Genomic DNA, 17,634 nt, shown 5'->3' with positions numbered 1-17,634 from the left:
CAAGGTAGGGTTGGCCATTTGCAGCAGGTCACGGCCAGATCGGATGCTCCAGGAAGGAGGCGGCGAGTCAGGTTTGCCCAGGACGGCAGACTGCTCCACCAAAGAAGCTCCGTGCGCCTGGAGGAGAAGGAAGCACGCGAAAGTATGCCTGAGAGACGTTGGCTTCCGGATGTTCTGAGACAGGAGAGGACAATGACCAAGAACGATGACCCACGTCGTTCCTGGTGGGAGACACAGCCCCTCCTCAACTCCAGCCCGGGACCCCTCTCAAGCTTTAGGACAAATTCAGAGTTCAAGAGGCTCAGATTAAGGCAGAAGGAACGGGAAGGAAGCAGAGTCTTTACCAGGAAGTAGACCTTCTTTCCCACGTCGCTTTCCCTTCGGCTGTGGTTGAGACGGTGCAGAGGTGTTGGTTCTGTGTCAGGGATCAGTAAACTATGGCTTGAGGGCGGATGTGGCCCTCAGCCTGTGTTTTCTAAATGAACTTATATTGGAACACAGTGTGTTCATTTGTTTACATATTACCTGTGGCTCCTTTTCCGCTATGCCAGCAGGCTTGAGCAGTGGTGACGGGGGCTTTGTGTCCTGCAAAGCCTAGAGTATTTAGGATCTGTTCCTTTATAGAAGTTTGCTGTCCTGTTCTGCACTAACACCTGTACCTGAATGCAGGGGCCGAATAGAGAGCAGCGCTCAAGCCCCAGACTCAAGACCCCTTTGCACTCTTGACTCCATCACTTACTAAATAACCGACCTCGAGCAAGTTCCTTAACATCCTGGTGTCCTCAGTGCCCTCCTCTCGAAAATGGGCATCTGAGTCGTGACTTCACAGGAGAGCTGTGAAGGTTAGGTGAGCAAGTGTAGTAAGGAGCTGGAAATGTCATAAATCTGTCCTTCTTTTTGTTGAAATAGGATTCGTATACCATAAAATTCACCCTTTTAAAGTGTACAATTTAGTGGTTGCCAGCATATTCAACAAGGTTGTGCAGCCATCACCCCTAAGTCCAGATCGTTTTCAACCCCACTGCCCCTCTCCCCCACCCCCCGCAAAAAGGAACTCCTGAATGATACCCATGCTGGGCCGAATAGTGACTGTGCAGAGGTATCTGGTCCTAACCTCTGGAATCTATCAATATGAGCTTATTTGGGGGGGGGGGGGGGGGGGGAATGTTTGCAGATGTGAAGGGTGTGCAGAATCTTGAGATAGGGAGATGATTCGGAATCTATGTGATCACTTATGTCCTTATAAGAGAGACTCTCTGGCATTAAACTTCTGTTCACCTTTGATCATATCTTTGTAAGAAATTCTGGGTCTTAAAACTTCTTTGAAAGAAGGTGCTATGGCTATGTAATAATTACCAAAATTCTCTGAGTTTGCTGGAAGATACCGCTCATGGATTTGGGAAGCTCCCATCACTCTTATGGCCTGATGTTCAATGACACCAGGTTCTTTTGACCACAGACACTACACTGCGTCATTCATTTTCCACACTTGCCTGTCCCCCGACCCCACCCCACCCCCAACATTTTTGCATTCTCATTGCTTTTGCTGTTGGTAACTTCACACAAAGAAGAGTTTGTATGGTTTTGTTTTTCTGTAGCGTCAGAAAACTTATTTTTTGCGTTTGCACGATGTGGGGTAGGATTATAACATGTTGTTTATTCTTGTTTTTGCCGTGGAGCAAGGGTGGAGGGGGAGGGGGAGGGTCACGAGGTCAGCACGCACTGAACAGTCCTGACTTTTGCAGCAAGTCCTTGTTTCGAGCCTTTGTCCTTACTGTTGGCTTTTTAAACAGAAGCCATGAGCAAGAATGCTCGCAGAGAGAGGGAAAAAGACACTAAAAATAGAGAATTATTTTCTAAAGCAAAACATACCATTTGAAGGGCCACGTTGTCCTTGAATTTGGAGGCACTTGACTATTCTGTCCCTCGCCGAACAATGTTCCCATACAGATTTGAACTCTGTTGAGCAGGATTACTGTGGGTCAGTGAAGACAAGTCCAGTCTGTGAGCAAAGGGGTCATAGCTGTGTCCTCCATGAAGCTTTTAGCGTATGTTGTGCATGAATCCTCCAGAGCCTCCGTGGGCTCTGTGCCTAGACAGAGTGCCCTAAGGCAGCCTCAGAGTGAGGTTGAAAAGCCACAGGGAGTCAGGGTGGAGGTGGGGAGAAAACAGCAGATAGCTTCCATGGTGTTGGCCCTCTAGCTTTATGTTAGGTAGTGAGCTCCGGGTGTTGTTATTAGACTTGATAATTTATGCCACATACATTCCCCAGATCAAGAGACCATCTGGACCATTCTTTGAATGGATCAAAGATTACACTGATTTTTTTTTTTTTTAATCCCAAGCTATTTTAGAACAAGTAGGAGCTGACTGTTGAACCCTGGCCTAACCCTGAGGTCTGGAAATTCCAGTACTGTATGAACTGCCCTTTTAACATACCATATTTCTTTACCCTGAGAAAGCAGCCCTGCCTCCTAGACCAGACAGGAGGCCTGCACGATGATGATAAAGATAGCAAACACGTATTAATGTGATCATTAGTAATGATGGCAAATGCTTCTGTGACACTCCATTTGTTCCAGATTGCCTTCTAAATGCTTTACAAATATCAACTCCCTTAATCTTCACAACGACCCTATGAAATAGGCACTATTGTTCCCGTCGTACAGATGAACAAACTGATGAGTGGGGTAAGTTGCCTGAAGTCATACAGCTAAAAAGAGGTAGAGCAAGGATTCGAACCCAGCTGCCCACGCTGGTAGATGCCGTGTTATAGTGGCCCCTCGAGAAGAAGTCAGCTGCTGTCTGCAGCCTCTTTCCACGTGAAGTGAGCCTGACCGTCATTATATATCCTCAGATGCACATTAGACACTCACCTGATTCCATTGTTTGTGGGGATGGCTTGCCTCTCCCTGAGAAAGCATGGCGGCCACCTCTACATCCCCTGCATCAGGCAGGCCTTTGGCAAACCCCTGGCTTCATTCCCAAGTGTTAGCTGTTCCATCTACCAGAATGTGCCTTTGATGTAGATTCCCAGTCTGGGTAAGGCCGCCTCTGAGCTCTTGACGAACCAGCTCATATGCCCGAACACTTAACTCAAAACTCACATGTCCTGGACTTGCCCAGCCATCTAGATCACCTATCTCTGAGGCACCGTGGAGGTGCTTTTCAGTCTTCATAATCTTATTTGAATGGATTTTGTCCGGAAATGATACCTTACATAATCAGGAAATTATATAACCTCTTAACCCAGGCTGGTTTTTCTCTCTTTCTTAAGTTTATTTATTTTGAGAGAGAGAGACAGGAAGAGGGGCAGAGAGAGAGAGGGAGAGAGAATCCCAAGCAGGCTCTGCATTGCCAGTGTGGAGCCCAGTGCAGGGCTCGAACTCACGAACCATGAGATCTTGACCGGAGCCAAAATCAAGAGGTGGACACTTAGCCAACTGGGAGCTACCCAGGCACCTCCCCCTCCCCCCCCCCCCCCCCCCGCCCCGCCACCATGGCTGGTTTTTCTTAATGCTGGGCTTGACAGCAGATTCTTTAGTAAAAATGAAAACCAGCATCTCAAGCCGAAAGATGGTAATAGAACTCATACTCTGTATTTCTATTCAAGTTCTGGAATTAGAGAACAAATAATGGTTCTGAAATGGCCAGTACCATGGCGCAGACATATTTCTTGAGCGGACGTGTCCTTCTCACAGAAGCTGCAGAACAACCACAGACACTGGGGGCGGGGAGGGGCGCGCTCCTACCGCGTGCCGTCCACGGGGCTCTGGGCCCAGTTGGGTTAGTGCTGCAGCCATGAGTGGGTAAAGGATGTGTTGCTTCTGTGTCACTCTGTCTAGAGACCAGTGACCTCTCAGAACTTGCATTGACGTGATAGCACTTGACCCCCAAAGAGCCTCATTCTCAGTAGTTTACACAGTAGCAGGTGTTTCTTTTTTTTTTTTTTTTTTTTCCTGCGGTCAAAACAGTGTGGATGTTGTGCAAGATGGGAGGCAAGAAATGAGCCACGGGACCTGGGCTGGGTCTGTTCTTGGACCTGCTGTGAAATGCTGCCCTTCCTTTGTGCCTCAGACGGCACGCTTCCCACGCGTGGGGCAGAGCCCCTGGCGGGCTAGGACTTTGGCTCGTACTTGAGATGATTTCTGAAGGTGCTGAGCTGATAGAAGCAAGATTTCAGTTACCATGGTGAGAAAGTTATTCCTCTTCCGGTTTCCCTTCCTTCTTGGTTGTAAGGTGTGGGGCTTCATCCAGGGCTGGAATATCCCTAACGCTCAACCCTCGTTAATTTCCCCTTCGGCACCAACATCAGGCCTCAGGGGCACCTGTGTCCGCTGGAAGTAAGGAACTCTGTTCGATGTTCATTGTTATTTATTTTTATGGTTCCTTTCTCCCGATAGCAGACAATCTTGGTTTTCCATTTACCATCGTGATACGTTTCATTTTTAAATGCTGAGTGTTAAAAAGTGAGTGTATTGGTTTTTGTTCATTTTTATTCTGTTATATTTTTTTAATGTTTATTTATTTTTGCGAGAGAGAGGGAGACACCGAATCTGAAGCAGGCTCCAGGCTCTGAGCTGTCAGCACAGAGCCTGACGCGGGGCTCAAACTCACACACCGTGAGCTCAGGACGTGAGCTGAAGTCAGACACTTAACCGACTGAGCCACCCGGGCGCCCCTATGATTTCTTTTTAATGTGAATAATGTACTGAGTTCTCAAGAGATGCCAGTGACATGGGTCAAGGGACCAGGCTCTGAGAACCACTGCCAGGTGCATTGAATGGCTTCCTGAGAAGCCTCTAAGATGCTAATGCCTGGCCTCAGTCTGGACCGGTTAAATGGGACTCCGGGGGGTATGGGCATCAAGCATATGCCAGAAACATCACAGCTGGGGTGTTGAACCACCACCCTGGTGTACCTAGCCACCGTCCGCACCTGCGCAGAGGGCAGCGTCCCCACCACCCTCTGACCCTGCACCTTGATTGCGTCTTCTTCCTTCTCCTGCCTCTCACCCCTCACATCCACTGCCTCCCTCATTTGGCTCTTCTTTTCTCCTCCCTAACTTGCCCACACCTACTCCTGTTGGTGACCCCCCTCCAGCGCTGCTTCTCAGGCTAAGACCTCACTGGCACCACACGCTTGCAGGTGCACCAGAAAATTTCCACATCGTACTGTCCTTCACAGCATCTGCTTTGCCAGCTCTTAAGTTGTCAGTCCAGTTTCTGGACATTTAAGGCTTTAGGGTTGTGTTCTCTGCCAGCAACATGTATTAACAGTGATGATAATAATCATTATTGGGCTGTTACTGTGCACCTATCACTGTTCTGAGCACTTTGCGTGTATGAACTTCTATAATCTTTCCCAGGGCTGGGGCCGGGGGGTGGGGAGCGGTTTGCCATGCTCCAGATGAAGAAACTGAGGCACTGAGACCTTAAACATCTTGCCCAGGGTTATACAACCACCAAGCGACAGAGCCAGAATTCAAAGGCAGGCAGGCAGCCTGTCCCCAGAGCCCACATTCTGAGCTGATGGGGACCCCAAGTCATCAACTCCCAGTCCTGACTCGGATGCCCTGGTGTGTGGTGAGTCAGCCGCACATCAGGCAGGCTACTCTCCACTGCAATGGGAAATTGAAATTTGGACCCAGTGTCTACTTCGATGACATTTGGAATTGATAACTCTCTTTATTTTCCACTTCAATCATAGGATCTCAGTGGGAAGCCCACAGCTTTAAATCCCATTAAGACTGTAACTCATCACCATTCAGAAGAGATCCACCTTAAATGATGTTGTGTGGGCTGGCTGTCAGGACTAGAAATTGAGGATGAAAAAAGCAGCGCCCGTAATCATTCTGTAACTGGCAACACTCTTAGCAGCCTCTGTGGTTCCTCATTAGTTGCGCTGAGATGTAGCCCCAGTGTTAGACGTTCTGGGGCTTTAGCTGCCTTTTAAAAAGTATCTGATTCTCATCCCAGTGCTTAATTGGGGAGAGACCTTTGGCCCCTTCCCATTCCTTATGGGAGAGCCCTATGTTTATGCTCATACTTCTCACCTTTTGTGATCCTTGGGTTGCTGTTTTAGGAGACTGGGTCTTCTGCCATGCACTGAAAGACCTTCTGCATGAGCTTGAGGGAAATCAAGGCAGCCAGATCCCCTGGAGACCTGCCCCACTGAAGATTTTGAAACTGTGGGCGCTGGGGACTAGGCATGGTAAACACTCCCCTCCTAGTGCCTCCCCCCCTCCATTTTCTAAGCCACTAGCTGTATAAAGCACTTTACATACGTCATTGCATATACTTCCCCCACCAATCCTGTACCACAGAGAGTGAGCCCCTCTTCATTTTTCTAGGTGAAGCAGCAGAGACTCAGGAACTTCTGTTTTCCGGTGCTTGGGAGTCCATGAGGGAGGCAGGATTTGAAAGCAGATCTGATGAGCCTGCTTGCTTATATGTTCTATCCACCCCCGGGTGGATAAAGTTAGATATCATCTTATGAGGGGGAAATGCTTGGAAAGCATAAGTGAATATAGGAATAGAGGAACATAGGCCTGGCTTCTCTGTGGCTAGTTGATCTGAGCCAGTCCACTCCCCCCACTCAGACCATTTGAATAATGGTCCTATTTGTCACCTGCCCGTGCTAAGGCTTCCAGACAAGGAGGATGTAAGGCTGTTGGCCAGCAGGCGTGGGCACTCAGTGTGTCCCCAGGCTGGTAATGGGCAATGCTAGTCTGTGACTTCTCTTGGGGCAATGTCCAGGGACCCAGCATCTTTAGCATCCCCTATGCCCTGCTCTATATCTGCCCACTGTTAACTCTAGCACCTTCTTCTAAAATTCTTCTAAGGACTTGCTTTTAATAGCCAAGCTAGGGGCGCCTGGGTGGCACAGTCGGTTAAGCGTCCGACTTCAGCCAGGTCACGATCTCGCGGTCCGTGAGTTCGAGCCCCGCGTCGGGCTCTGGGCTGACGGCTCGGAGCCTGGAGCCTGTTTCCGATTCTGTGTCTCCCTCTCTCTCTGCCCCTCCCCCGTTCATGCTCTGTCTCTCTCTGTCCCAAAAATAAATAAACGTTGAAAAAAAAAAAAAATTTTAATAGCCAAGCTAAACTGATAATCAGTACTAGACAAGAACAGTGTTTCCCCAATACTCCCATGCATCAGAATCGGGAAGCTTGGTGAACACAGATCACTGCACCTGCCCCTAGAGTCCTGACTCAGTCAGTGATGCTGATGCTGACGGTCTAGGGGCCACACTGGGAGAGCCACTGGGCTTCAGAGCCCAGTCCCAGTTTACATGTGTCCTCAAGGTGTCTGGCTAATTAGGGACCCTGATGATGGGAAGTTTCAGCCATGCTGGGGAAGATGCCTTTGGAAGATGGTGAGGAAGACATTTGGGATAGGCAGGCTCAGGCTTTTGTCCCTTCTTATCATAGCAATAGATAATGACCTGTCTCATTTACATGCAGTGGCTTCACCCGTTCCCAGAGGTAATAAACCCCTGCTAGCTGCATCTCTGAGCATGCCTCCCTCTGTGGATGAAATGGCCTTTGCTCCTCATTATGTTGGATTCCCATACGGGTGCTTCTTGGTCTAGGATGCGCATTGGAATCATCTGGGGGTCTTGTTAAAATGAGAATTCTGAATTGGAAATTTGGGGGTGGGGCCCAAATGACAGATTCCACACATCTGATGGGCACACAGCTGATGTCCCAGGTGCCGCTGGTCTGTGGACACGCTGTGCACGTCACATAACAAGGCAGAGCACACGTGTGGGGCGTGTTCTGTATCACAGCTGTATGTGCCCCTAGCTCTTTCTGCTGCTGCACAATAGTATCACCTGGGGAGCTTTTCAAAACGTGGGCCACACCCCTCGGAGCTTCTGGCTTAGTTGTGAGCACTGGAATTTTTGAACCCCTTCCCAAGAGATTCCAACGTGTAGCCAGGTTGGAAATCGCTGGCCCTTTACAAAGCAAAGAGGTGAACCCTTTTAGAAGCTCAAGTGTGACGCAGTGCCATGCACTGGGTTGGCTGGTTGTGCGGGGGCAGGGCACGCACCGGTTCTGGAGAAGGGCTGCAAATAGCACCTGGGGGTCTTATTTAAACACAGATTCTGTTTCAGCGGCTTTGGGGAGGGGCCCAGGCTGCTGCGTCTCTAATAGGAGGTGCACAAGGGTCACGAGTGCTGTTGGTCCAGGCTGATAACGGAGTCTGAGGGCAGGACCGCGGGGCCTGCGTGATGCCCATTATCTCTGGCAGCAATGACAGCGGGAAGCTTTTCTCATATTGAGGATCAGAGGCTTTTGGTCCTCCCCTCCTCTCCCTTTAAACACCATCTTGAGGTCTCTGTCACTCAGCTTGGTCCAGACACGGGACACTGGGCAATACAGGTCAGTTCTCTTTTTATAACATTTGATGTTTTTTTTTTTTCTTTTTCTCTCCACAGTACGAGATGCAAAAAATCTAATTCCTATGGATCCAAATGGGCTTTCAGATCCTTACGTGAAGCTGAAACTCATTCCTGATCCCAAGAACGAGAGCAAGCAGAAGACCAAAACCATCCGCTCCACACTGAACCCCCAGTGGAATGAGTCCTTCACGTTGTAAGTTTTGTCTTTCCCTCTTGATTGAATTCCCTCCCTACGCATCACAGAGCTGCCCACCTCACTGTGAGAGGTAACGAGGTGGGCCTGTTGTAAATGCCTTTAAACATGGCTCCATTACTGAGACTACCTCAGACCACTGCTAAGAGGTCGCTGCTGTCACCGCTGTTTGGTGGATGGTAATTTGGTTTACCGGGGGTTACGTAATGCAGGCCCCAAATAGCATCAGAACCTACCCTGTACAAAAAATACTTTCATGTTAAACACACAGTGTATAAAAGTATAAAGTGTGTCCGCCTCTTGATGGACTTAAGTTCTTTGGAGGTTTAGGGGAAGGTAAGAATTTAAATAATAATTGTTAAAACCTGGAATACAGGAGTCAAATGCTGTCACCACTGAAATGGAAAAATCACCCTCACCTTTCAACAGGGAAGACTTCTTGGAGGAGGTGACGTTTAAAATGGGGTTTAAAGGAGTGCCAGGATTTCAGAGGCAGAGAGGGTAGAAGGAGAAAGAAGGAAGGAGGCAGCGGGAGGAGGCATAAAACCGTCAGGGTTGAGAGAAAGCACTGCCTGCAGCCGAGCACAAGCAAGTGACAGACCTTGTAGACTAGGACACGCGGGAAGAGGTTTATGTGTGGACAACCCCAAAGGGAGCTCTTTTCTGTAGAACGGAAGTTGACAAGCTTTGCTCTACAAAGGGCCGGATAGTGAATGTCTTAGACTTCATGGGTCATACAGTCTCTGTTGCAACCACACAACTCTGCTGTTCTCAAGTCAAAAGCATTCATAGACGATATATACACAAATTGTCATGGCTATTTTCCAATAAAACTTTATTTACAAAAACAAGCTGTGGGCCAGATTTGGCCTGTGGGTCCTAGTTTGCTAACTGCTAGTCTGGAGCTTTGACTGCCATGGCCTGGTACTCTGTTGGCAGTGGGGAGCCACAGGAAGAGAACTGAATATACTATTGTTGTTTGAATGTCAGACTCCTATCATGAGCACGTGGCATCTCCCAGGAAGCGACGGTCTAGATAACCTTGTGCGTGTGCACGTGTGCTCTCTTGTAGCAAATTGAAACCTTCTGACAAAGACCGACGGCTGTCCGTAGAAATCTGGGACTGGGATCGAACCACAAGGAACGATTTCATGGGATCCCTTTCCTTTGGAGTCTCGGAGCTGATGAAGATACCGGCCAGTGGATGGTAAGGATGCCCAAGGTTGTATATGTCCGTGTCATCCAAAGGTTAATAGTCTCTAAACGCGAGAGCCCTTAGAGATTCAGCAAACTGGCTTTGGCCTGAAATGACCATTGACTGTGAGGTTATCTGGCTGTGGTCTCCCCACAGGATGCATTTCAGAAACAGCCGGTCTAGAGGTGGAAGGAGAGATGTTGCTGAATCCGTAGCGGCCCAAATGTGGCGTTCCTAACTCTCCTTCCCTCTGTGTCTCCCAAAGGTACAAGTTGCTTAACCAAGAAGAAGGTGAGTACTACAACGTACCCATTCCAGAAGGAGATGAAGAAGGAAACGTGGAGCTCAGGCAGAAATTCGAGGTGAGGACATCAATGAAATGGCAGGAACGGCCTTTCCTTTGGAAAGCTTGACCTCAGGCAGGGCCGGGGTTTGTGGTCACACTGCTGGAAGACAAAAAGCAACTTAAGTGTTCATCTTTTTCCATATTTAAGAACAGAAATGCCGCCTAATCGCCTTCCTTGGCAAGCTGTGTTCACATTCTAGGCCTGATTATCATTTTAGAGAACAGAGACCAGAACTATCCCAGAAATAAGCACGGGTGATTTCTGCATAAGAAATTGGCTGGCACGTCCGTGGGGAGACAGGCAGTGTTCCAAGTGCAGTGTTCTCCTGGAAAGAAGGACTGTGCTTCTCCAAATGGCAGGGGGACACTCTGGCATTAGCTCGGGCGGTGGTTTGGGTGTGATTAAGCTATGAAGCCAGCACCTTCATTTTTGCTCCAGACCTTTAGAAAAGGCCAGCTCGTTGTCTCCTTCCCAGTGAGGGTCTGTGTTTGCCTTCCGTCCCAGATTCATCTGTCTCACCTCCCTGTCCTGCTGTGCTCTCCCTCTCCTCCTCACTTCCCTCTTTCTCTTCTCCTCTCTGTCTGTACTTCTCTTCACTTTCCAGACACCTCCGCTCTTAACGAATGTTCTTTAAGCACCTGCCTTACTTTCCAGGTCACAGCTTTTAATCTTTTCTGTTTCCTCTAATCACCTGCACTTTGGCTGTTTGAGGCATTCGTACAGTAACCATACCAGTGTGTGTCACTGGTTCATTTCTTTTTGAATCTTTCTCTTCTTCAGGCTAATTAGGATTCCCGGAAATTCCCGTACCCTGAAGAAACACACACACACACACACACACACACACACACACACACAGAGGTGTACAGATACTTGAACTGTTACTGAAAATACTGACACTAATGAGGTGCAGATGGTTTTCTTTTCCTCCCTCCGTCGTTCCCTTCTCTCAAGTAAAAGTTTGCGCTAAAGAAACACGTAGGTCATATGGAGGTAGAATGAATTCCTAGGCACATAAAAATGTTCAGAGTGCTTCTGTTACGCTGGTACTTGGTTGAAGTGGATGCTGATGGCAAATGCTTAAGGTCAGGGCTGAGCCCGGATGCCTTCAGAAGGCTGAAGGAGTCATACATGGTATAAGTCAATGGCAAGAAACAGCAGTCCGTGGCAAGGGACAGCAGGCCTCAGGACTGGTGACAGACAGTAGGGTGTGGACTGGGTCTAAAGGTGGCCGCTGTTACTCAGCACCCATTGACTGCTGCCACACACAAATGAGGGACCTTCTGGCCACCAGACCTTCTGGTTCTTCAAGAGAAGCCAAGAATCCAGATGGTTTGATACGACATCTTCTGAGTTCTTTTAATATTGGCAGCTCATTAAAACTCAGCTTGGTGTAGGTCAAACACACGTCTATTGGTGTAAACACAGGTAAAATTCAGCCAGTGGAAATCAGCTTGTAATCCTGCTCCTAAAAAATATAGGGGGACATATATATATACACACACATGTATATATTTATTTTTATTTATAAATATAATATATAATTAATTTATAACATATGTTTATGTTTATTTATAATGAAGTTTTTTGCGAAGGGGCCTTGTAATACTTAGAGGCATTCAAGTGCAGAGATGGGTGAGGCTTGGGGTAGCTTCAAGCATCTATGCCAGGCATAGCTGCTTTTCTATTTATTTTTTCCTTCACTTGCTGCATCGACTACTCCCACCTTCACTCCGCCCCTCCCCTCCCCCGAGCTGAGGACAGGAGCCCCATCCCCAGCATCACACCGCCTCTGTGAGGGCTGAATCCTTCCAGAGACTTCTGGGCTGCCGAGTGCGGGCACTACTCCTACGTCTCAGGCAGGGAAAGAGCCGAAAAGCTGAACGGAGCCTTGCTGACGTTCAAGCTATAGGTGTAGATCATCAGCAATCAACGGGTCAGGATCTGCTGGTATAGGATGCAGTTGAGGGCAGAACAGTACTGAGGCATCATGATGGCGTCTCTCTTGGAAATACCCAAGACTTGGCTTTACTGACAGAGAAATATTGACCCACTTTTTATGCTTCATTTCCTTGGCTTCCTGGTGAGTAACCTTCCTGTTTTTCTGGGCAGTGAGTGTAGCTTTTTATAAAGGTCAGAGTTCCAAACTCAAAAATCACAAGGGGCCGGGTGTGAGGGCTCGAGGCCAGAATTGCGTTTCTCTCTAGAAGCCAGTTAGAGGCCACATGTGTCATGCCGGTCGCTCTTCTCCCTCCCGGCAGTGCACTTTGCACCGGAGTTCTGCGAGCCCAAGGCCAAGTGCAACAGAGGGCCAGAGCCTCTGCCGTCCAGCTTACAGACTTCTGTGCCCAGAGCACCCATGTGAGCTGCGTTCTGGCTTCTTCTTTAAACATCTCTCAGCTTCCTTAGACTTCACTGGAACTGCATGAGCTCGTTTTACTGAGAGTTGCAGGCGACCAGGCAGTAAAGCCACTCAATAGCGGTGTCAAGAAGATGCTGAGAATTTTATGACCACTGTTGTGTTGTATTTTTAAGATACTTATAGTTTATAAAATTATATAGTTATAACAAAATATTATATTTATTTTCGAGAGAGAAGAGAGACAGAGCACGAGCCAGGGGGCAGGGGCAGAGAGAGAGGGAGACACAGCATCGGAAGCAGGCTCCAGGCTCCGAGCCGTCAGCGCAGAGCCCGACGCGGGGCTCGAACTCACGCGCCGCGAGATCGTGACCTCAACCGAAGTCGGGCCCTCAACCAACTGTTGTGTCGTATTTTAAAAACAATATCCAGATCTGATTTCAGACAGGAGTTATCGTGTAACGGTGTTCTGTTGAGGTCCGTCAGTGTGAAACTGGCATTATTTCCCCCGGATCCAGCTGTTGGGAAGCCGCGTGCCAAGGCAGAAGGGCCGTGTCCGCATTTGAGCAGTTCTAGGTGACAGCCAGCATTCCCAGGCGGGGTGCCACCTGCACCAAGTGCAATTTGGGGAACTTCCTCTAATGCCCGCCCCACTTCCTCCCTCTCCGCCCCCAGCCATGGTATGACTGCTGCCTGGCGTCTGCAGACTCCCTTCTTTGTACGCGTCTCTCCACGTACTTGCCATCCTGACTGGCTTTCCAGCATCTGAATCCTTTTCTCCTCCACCCGCTCTTTCAGAGATACGAGATACTTTGCCACCCTCTGGTAACGGTATGATTCAGCTGAAATGTTGACTTTGAAGTTCAGTGGTGAATCATGACTGGGGAAAAGACAGCATGATGACTCATCCTTTCAGGAATTGGCAGGACTCGGTGGCATTGTGTACCATCTAGTCCGCGGGGTGATTCTTTCCATGACCAGCTCTGTTTTCTGGAAAGAGTTAACTACGTGTGGTTTTCAAATCCTCTTCCAAAAACCAAAAGCCATCCAATCTGATGGAGGAAAAACCCAAACAAATGAGCATTTACAGTTCTGCCACCGCATTAGTATTTATCCAATAACGTGGGGGGAAATGTTTTTAATGTATCGCTGATTCTGGAACTCTGGCAAACAGAATGATCAGTGGGGAGAGCTTGTAGGAGCCAAAGAAATCCCAAGATGGTTGGAAATGACCTGATTCTGTAACACATTGTCCCCCTCAAGCACTTTATCTGCCCGAAAGTCAAAACAAGCCAGAACCTTGGCCCCAGTGTTTATGGAAAGTATATCTGTGGGTCTTTAAGCTGATCTATGTTTGTCTTCAAATAAAGTACACATAGTTCCTGATTCACAAACACAAGTTATATATCTGTTCATTTGTTCAATAGTAAGTTTCCAGCAATGAGTAGAACAAACAGTGCCTCCTGTCTGTGGGGCTTATCTCCGTACCTTTGGGCCCTGTGTCAGGTTTTGGGAATAAAGCAGGGAGCCTATAGAGAAATAAGCATATTAGAACCCCCTGTGCTGCTCAGGGATTCTCCAGGACCTCCTCTCACTATAGAGCAGATCCAGGATTATGGTTCCTTCCTCCCGCTTCTGGGTCCCCACTCCCTGCGATGAGGCTCAAGGCCAGCCTTGGAGAGAGGGTCTGCCTTCCCTTACAGGTGGTCCAGAGGCTGGCTTAGCCCTCGCTCAGCAGACTTCCTGCAAAGGGTCACTGTAAATATTTTAGGCTTTGCGGGCCTCAGGGTCTCTGTCTCAAGCACCGTACTCTGCCTTTGTGCCACGAAAGCAGCCACAGAAAGGATGTCACCAAAGGGCATGGTTGTGTTCTATTAAAACACTCTTTGTAAAAACAGGTGACAGACCAGATCTGGTCCATGAGCCATTTACTAACCCCTGGACTCTGTGTTAGAATCAGATCCTGGTTCTGCCAGTTATTAACCATGTGACTTCCCTGGGTGTGCCCTTCAGTGTAAATGAGAATAATAATAGTATTTTATTATACTAATGTTATACTAATTATACTAATTTTATTATACTAAGTTTATTATAAATTATACTAATTTTATTATAATAATAGTACTTGTTTTAAAGATCGAATTAGGTTGTCATTAGAAACGTCCTAAAAGCATACTTTTTATGCAAGTGTTTTATCATCATCCCTCAACATGTGTCATTGCAGAAAGTAGGTTAGGGACGGTGCTTTTTTTTTTTTTTTTTTTTTTTTTTTAACTTCTGGAGCGTCCCTAAAAAAAAAAAAATTAATTTTGATATTGAAATTGTGTTCTAAATGGTTGGCAAGGTCTGTGTCCTGTGCTCCAGCCATATTATGAAGTAGGGACATATTGATGAGAACTTTACCACCATTTATAACGTCAATTTTATGGGGAAAATAACGTCTTCATTTACATTTCGATGGATTTCCAGAACATGATGTGTGTGTAAATTGGGAACTTTGTGTAACTATAGGTCAGGTGATCTCTGGACGCAACGGGGTTTCAGGGGAGTTGTCGGGGGAGTAGGTGGAGTCTGACGCTGAAGGGTCTGTGTGCACTGACATTTCTCAGTACGATAATTTGGTATCGGGCCCTGAGCCAAGACTCAAAAGGGCACATTTGAAAGATGTTTGACACGAACCACCCCTCGTCGGAACCCAAGCTTCATCCTAAGCACAGCAGCAGCTAACTGTTCATCCAGATAAAGACAGAAATGGCACAGTTGGTTTATTAGTGATTGCGTTCGCATGCCAAGTCCAGCGTTTCTGTCGCTGTCACGTTGCTGTTTTGATCTTTTACAAAATCTGGGATTTGAATCATTCTCCTCTTGAGCCATGCCTAGGGAGTTCTGTGCGGCATTCAGCTTCCCACCTGGGAGGAGAGTAACTTCTGACCACATCTTTTCATTTTAAAACCTTTCCAGGGGACTTTCTTGTCCTCGGTCCGTCTCCGTGGTCATTCGTGAGCTTGAGCATTTTTGTGCTGTGTTTATTAGACTCGTTGACTCTTCTCCTGAGCCCTTTGGGCCACATCTGCCTCCAGCGTTGGGGTTGTCCTAGAATCAAGAACCAGGGAGAACGTTTGGGAGAGGAGAAAAGGAGACGTGTGCTGTGCAACCACTCTCCGGCCCTTCCTCTGAAGCCAGCCGCCTGTGGCCTGGGTCTTATCCCCGCCCCACATCCCCATCTCTGATGCAGAGCCTTTCCGCCAAGGCTTGGCCCCTCGCCCTTGGGGCAGTTTCTTTCTAACCAAGACCTTCTTCCCTAGTCTTGGCTCCTCATAGAGAAATGAAGCAGTAAGGCTGATGGCCCGAGCCCTGGACCCGGCCCCCCCGGGCCAACAGCACCTGAGCACAGGCTCAGGAGATGGAAACCACTCCCTGCTTCTTCCCATTTCATAGTTCAGTATTTAACGAAATAAAAGCCGACTTCCATTTTGCTCCAGGACCACAGCTACTACCTCTAATTTGTATTTTGAGGACTTGCTACTACAGATGGACTTGAACTCATTTTTACCAGTGGGGTCGCTTGTCTCTCCCACATCGTGTTTACAGTTATTGCAGATTTCTGCTGTAAAAAAAAAAAGTCCAGCAGCTTTCCTTAAAGGAGACTGCACCTCCTGGCCCGATTGTCGAGGCATTTTGCCGTTCTCACCATTTTGTTCCAGATAATTAAAGTAGAACAAGATGAGAAGCTCGAAGCACCTCGTTCCGTACTTGGCATCCACTGCTGGAGTAGGAACTCCAGGGAAAGTTCAAATCTAATAGGAAAAAACGAAAGTTAAAAAGCAAAACAGACACATTCATAGCAGAATTAAGATGGTTAAGAAGCAATGCACTTTGGGCTTTGTCTGCCGTGGAGTATTTCTGTTGTCAGAAAATAATGGAAAGCAGTGTCCCATTAGAGAGCTGGCGAATGATCCAGCACAGATAGCCCTCGGGAGCGTCGGGATTCAAGAGGACAAGCCGAATGTATTGAACTTGCCGTGTCGCCTGAAATGCGGGTGCGCTCTCCCTAGAGAAACACTCGCCGAGTTCTCTGAAGAGAAATTCATGACCAAGTGTGAAGTACGGCAGTGGCTCTTGGGGCGAGGTCTTGACTACGAGCTGCCATCCTGTCCCTTCCTGGGAGCAGCAGGTGGGATGCTGATGGGGACAGAGATGACATCGGCAGTGAGCCCAGAGAGTGACCGCTAAGCTCCAGGCAGTTTCTGTGCTGAGCCCTAAGACCACTTGCCTTTTTGAGAGGGGGTCCTGCACCGAGGTGGGAGCCTCAGCCCGGGAGTTAGGCTGCTGGGGTTCAAATCCTGGCTTGTCTACATCCCGGTCGCATGAACTTGGGCCAGTTACTCTGCGTTTCAGCATGGTGTTCTAGAAAGAGGACACAGTTTGGAATAGTCATGGCTCCACATCCTCACTGTACTGCTTCCTAGCAGTAACCTCGAATAAGATGCTTGAATTGTCCGATCTTTAATCTGTGAAATGGAGGCAGTAATGGTACCTACTGCATAGCATTGCTGTGGCGATCCATTCAGCTCATTTGTGTAAGTTGCTTAGCCTAGTCCCGGGCATATAGTAAGCGCTCAATAAATGTTAGCTAGGACTTTTTTTTTTTTCCTTTTTTTGCGTTCGTTATGGCTGATTATATAAAAGAGACTCAGGTTTGTTTTTTTTTTTTTTTACTTACATTTATGAAAACTTACAAACTCTGACACTATACTTGTATGTGCAAAGAGGTGCTACAGAGAGGCAAGAGCATTTGAGAAGTTTTGTCAAGGAGTCATTCCTGAGAACCAGTAGATTGATTGTCCCCACATTCACTGCTTTCTAGAGCCTGAAACTTAACTCCAGTTCTCTCGTGATACCTTTAGCGGCAGGCTTCCCAGCCCGTCGCTGCTTTGGCTCAGTTTCCCATGGGCGTGGCTCACAGGCAGCATTTCAGGGTTGTTTGAACTTGAATGCTTCCCCGATTGGCAGCTTGGCCAATGCCACCCTCGGCCTGACCCCTGTCCGTGCATCCTCTGTGCTCTGCCCAGGACCTCACATTGCCACCCTTAGAATAACTCTCATTCTCCCCAATTACAGACCGTCACCTCACTC

The 17,634-nt window shown here is 48.0% G+C and overlaps 1 protein-coding gene across 1 annotated transcript in view; it reads left to right on the top strand.

The window, feature by feature from the left end:
* PRKCA (protein kinase C alpha) overlaps positions 1 to 17,634 on the top strand; it is a 405,239-nt gene that overhangs the window by 307,279 nt on the left and 80,326 nt on the right. The window contains exons 6-8 of the mRNA XM_047831617.1: positions 8,441 to 8,597; positions 9,670 to 9,804; positions 10,058 to 10,154. Of these exons, the coding sequence (XP_047687573.1) occupies positions 8,441 to 8,597; positions 9,670 to 9,804; positions 10,058 to 10,154 (389 nt within the window). The remainder of the gene's footprint in view (positions 1 to 8,440; positions 8,598 to 9,669; positions 9,805 to 10,057; positions 10,155 to 17,634) is intronic.

Source organism: Prionailurus viverrinus, chromosome E1, assembly GCF_022837055.1.
Source record: "Prionailurus viverrinus isolate Anna chromosome E1, UM_Priviv_1.0, whole genome shotgun sequence".
Lineage (NCBI taxonomy): Eukaryota > Metazoa > Chordata > Mammalia > Carnivora > Felidae > Prionailurus > Prionailurus viverrinus.
The sequence above is the reverse complement of the archived record's forward strand: the minus strand, read 5'-3'. Positions and strand labels throughout refer to the sequence as shown.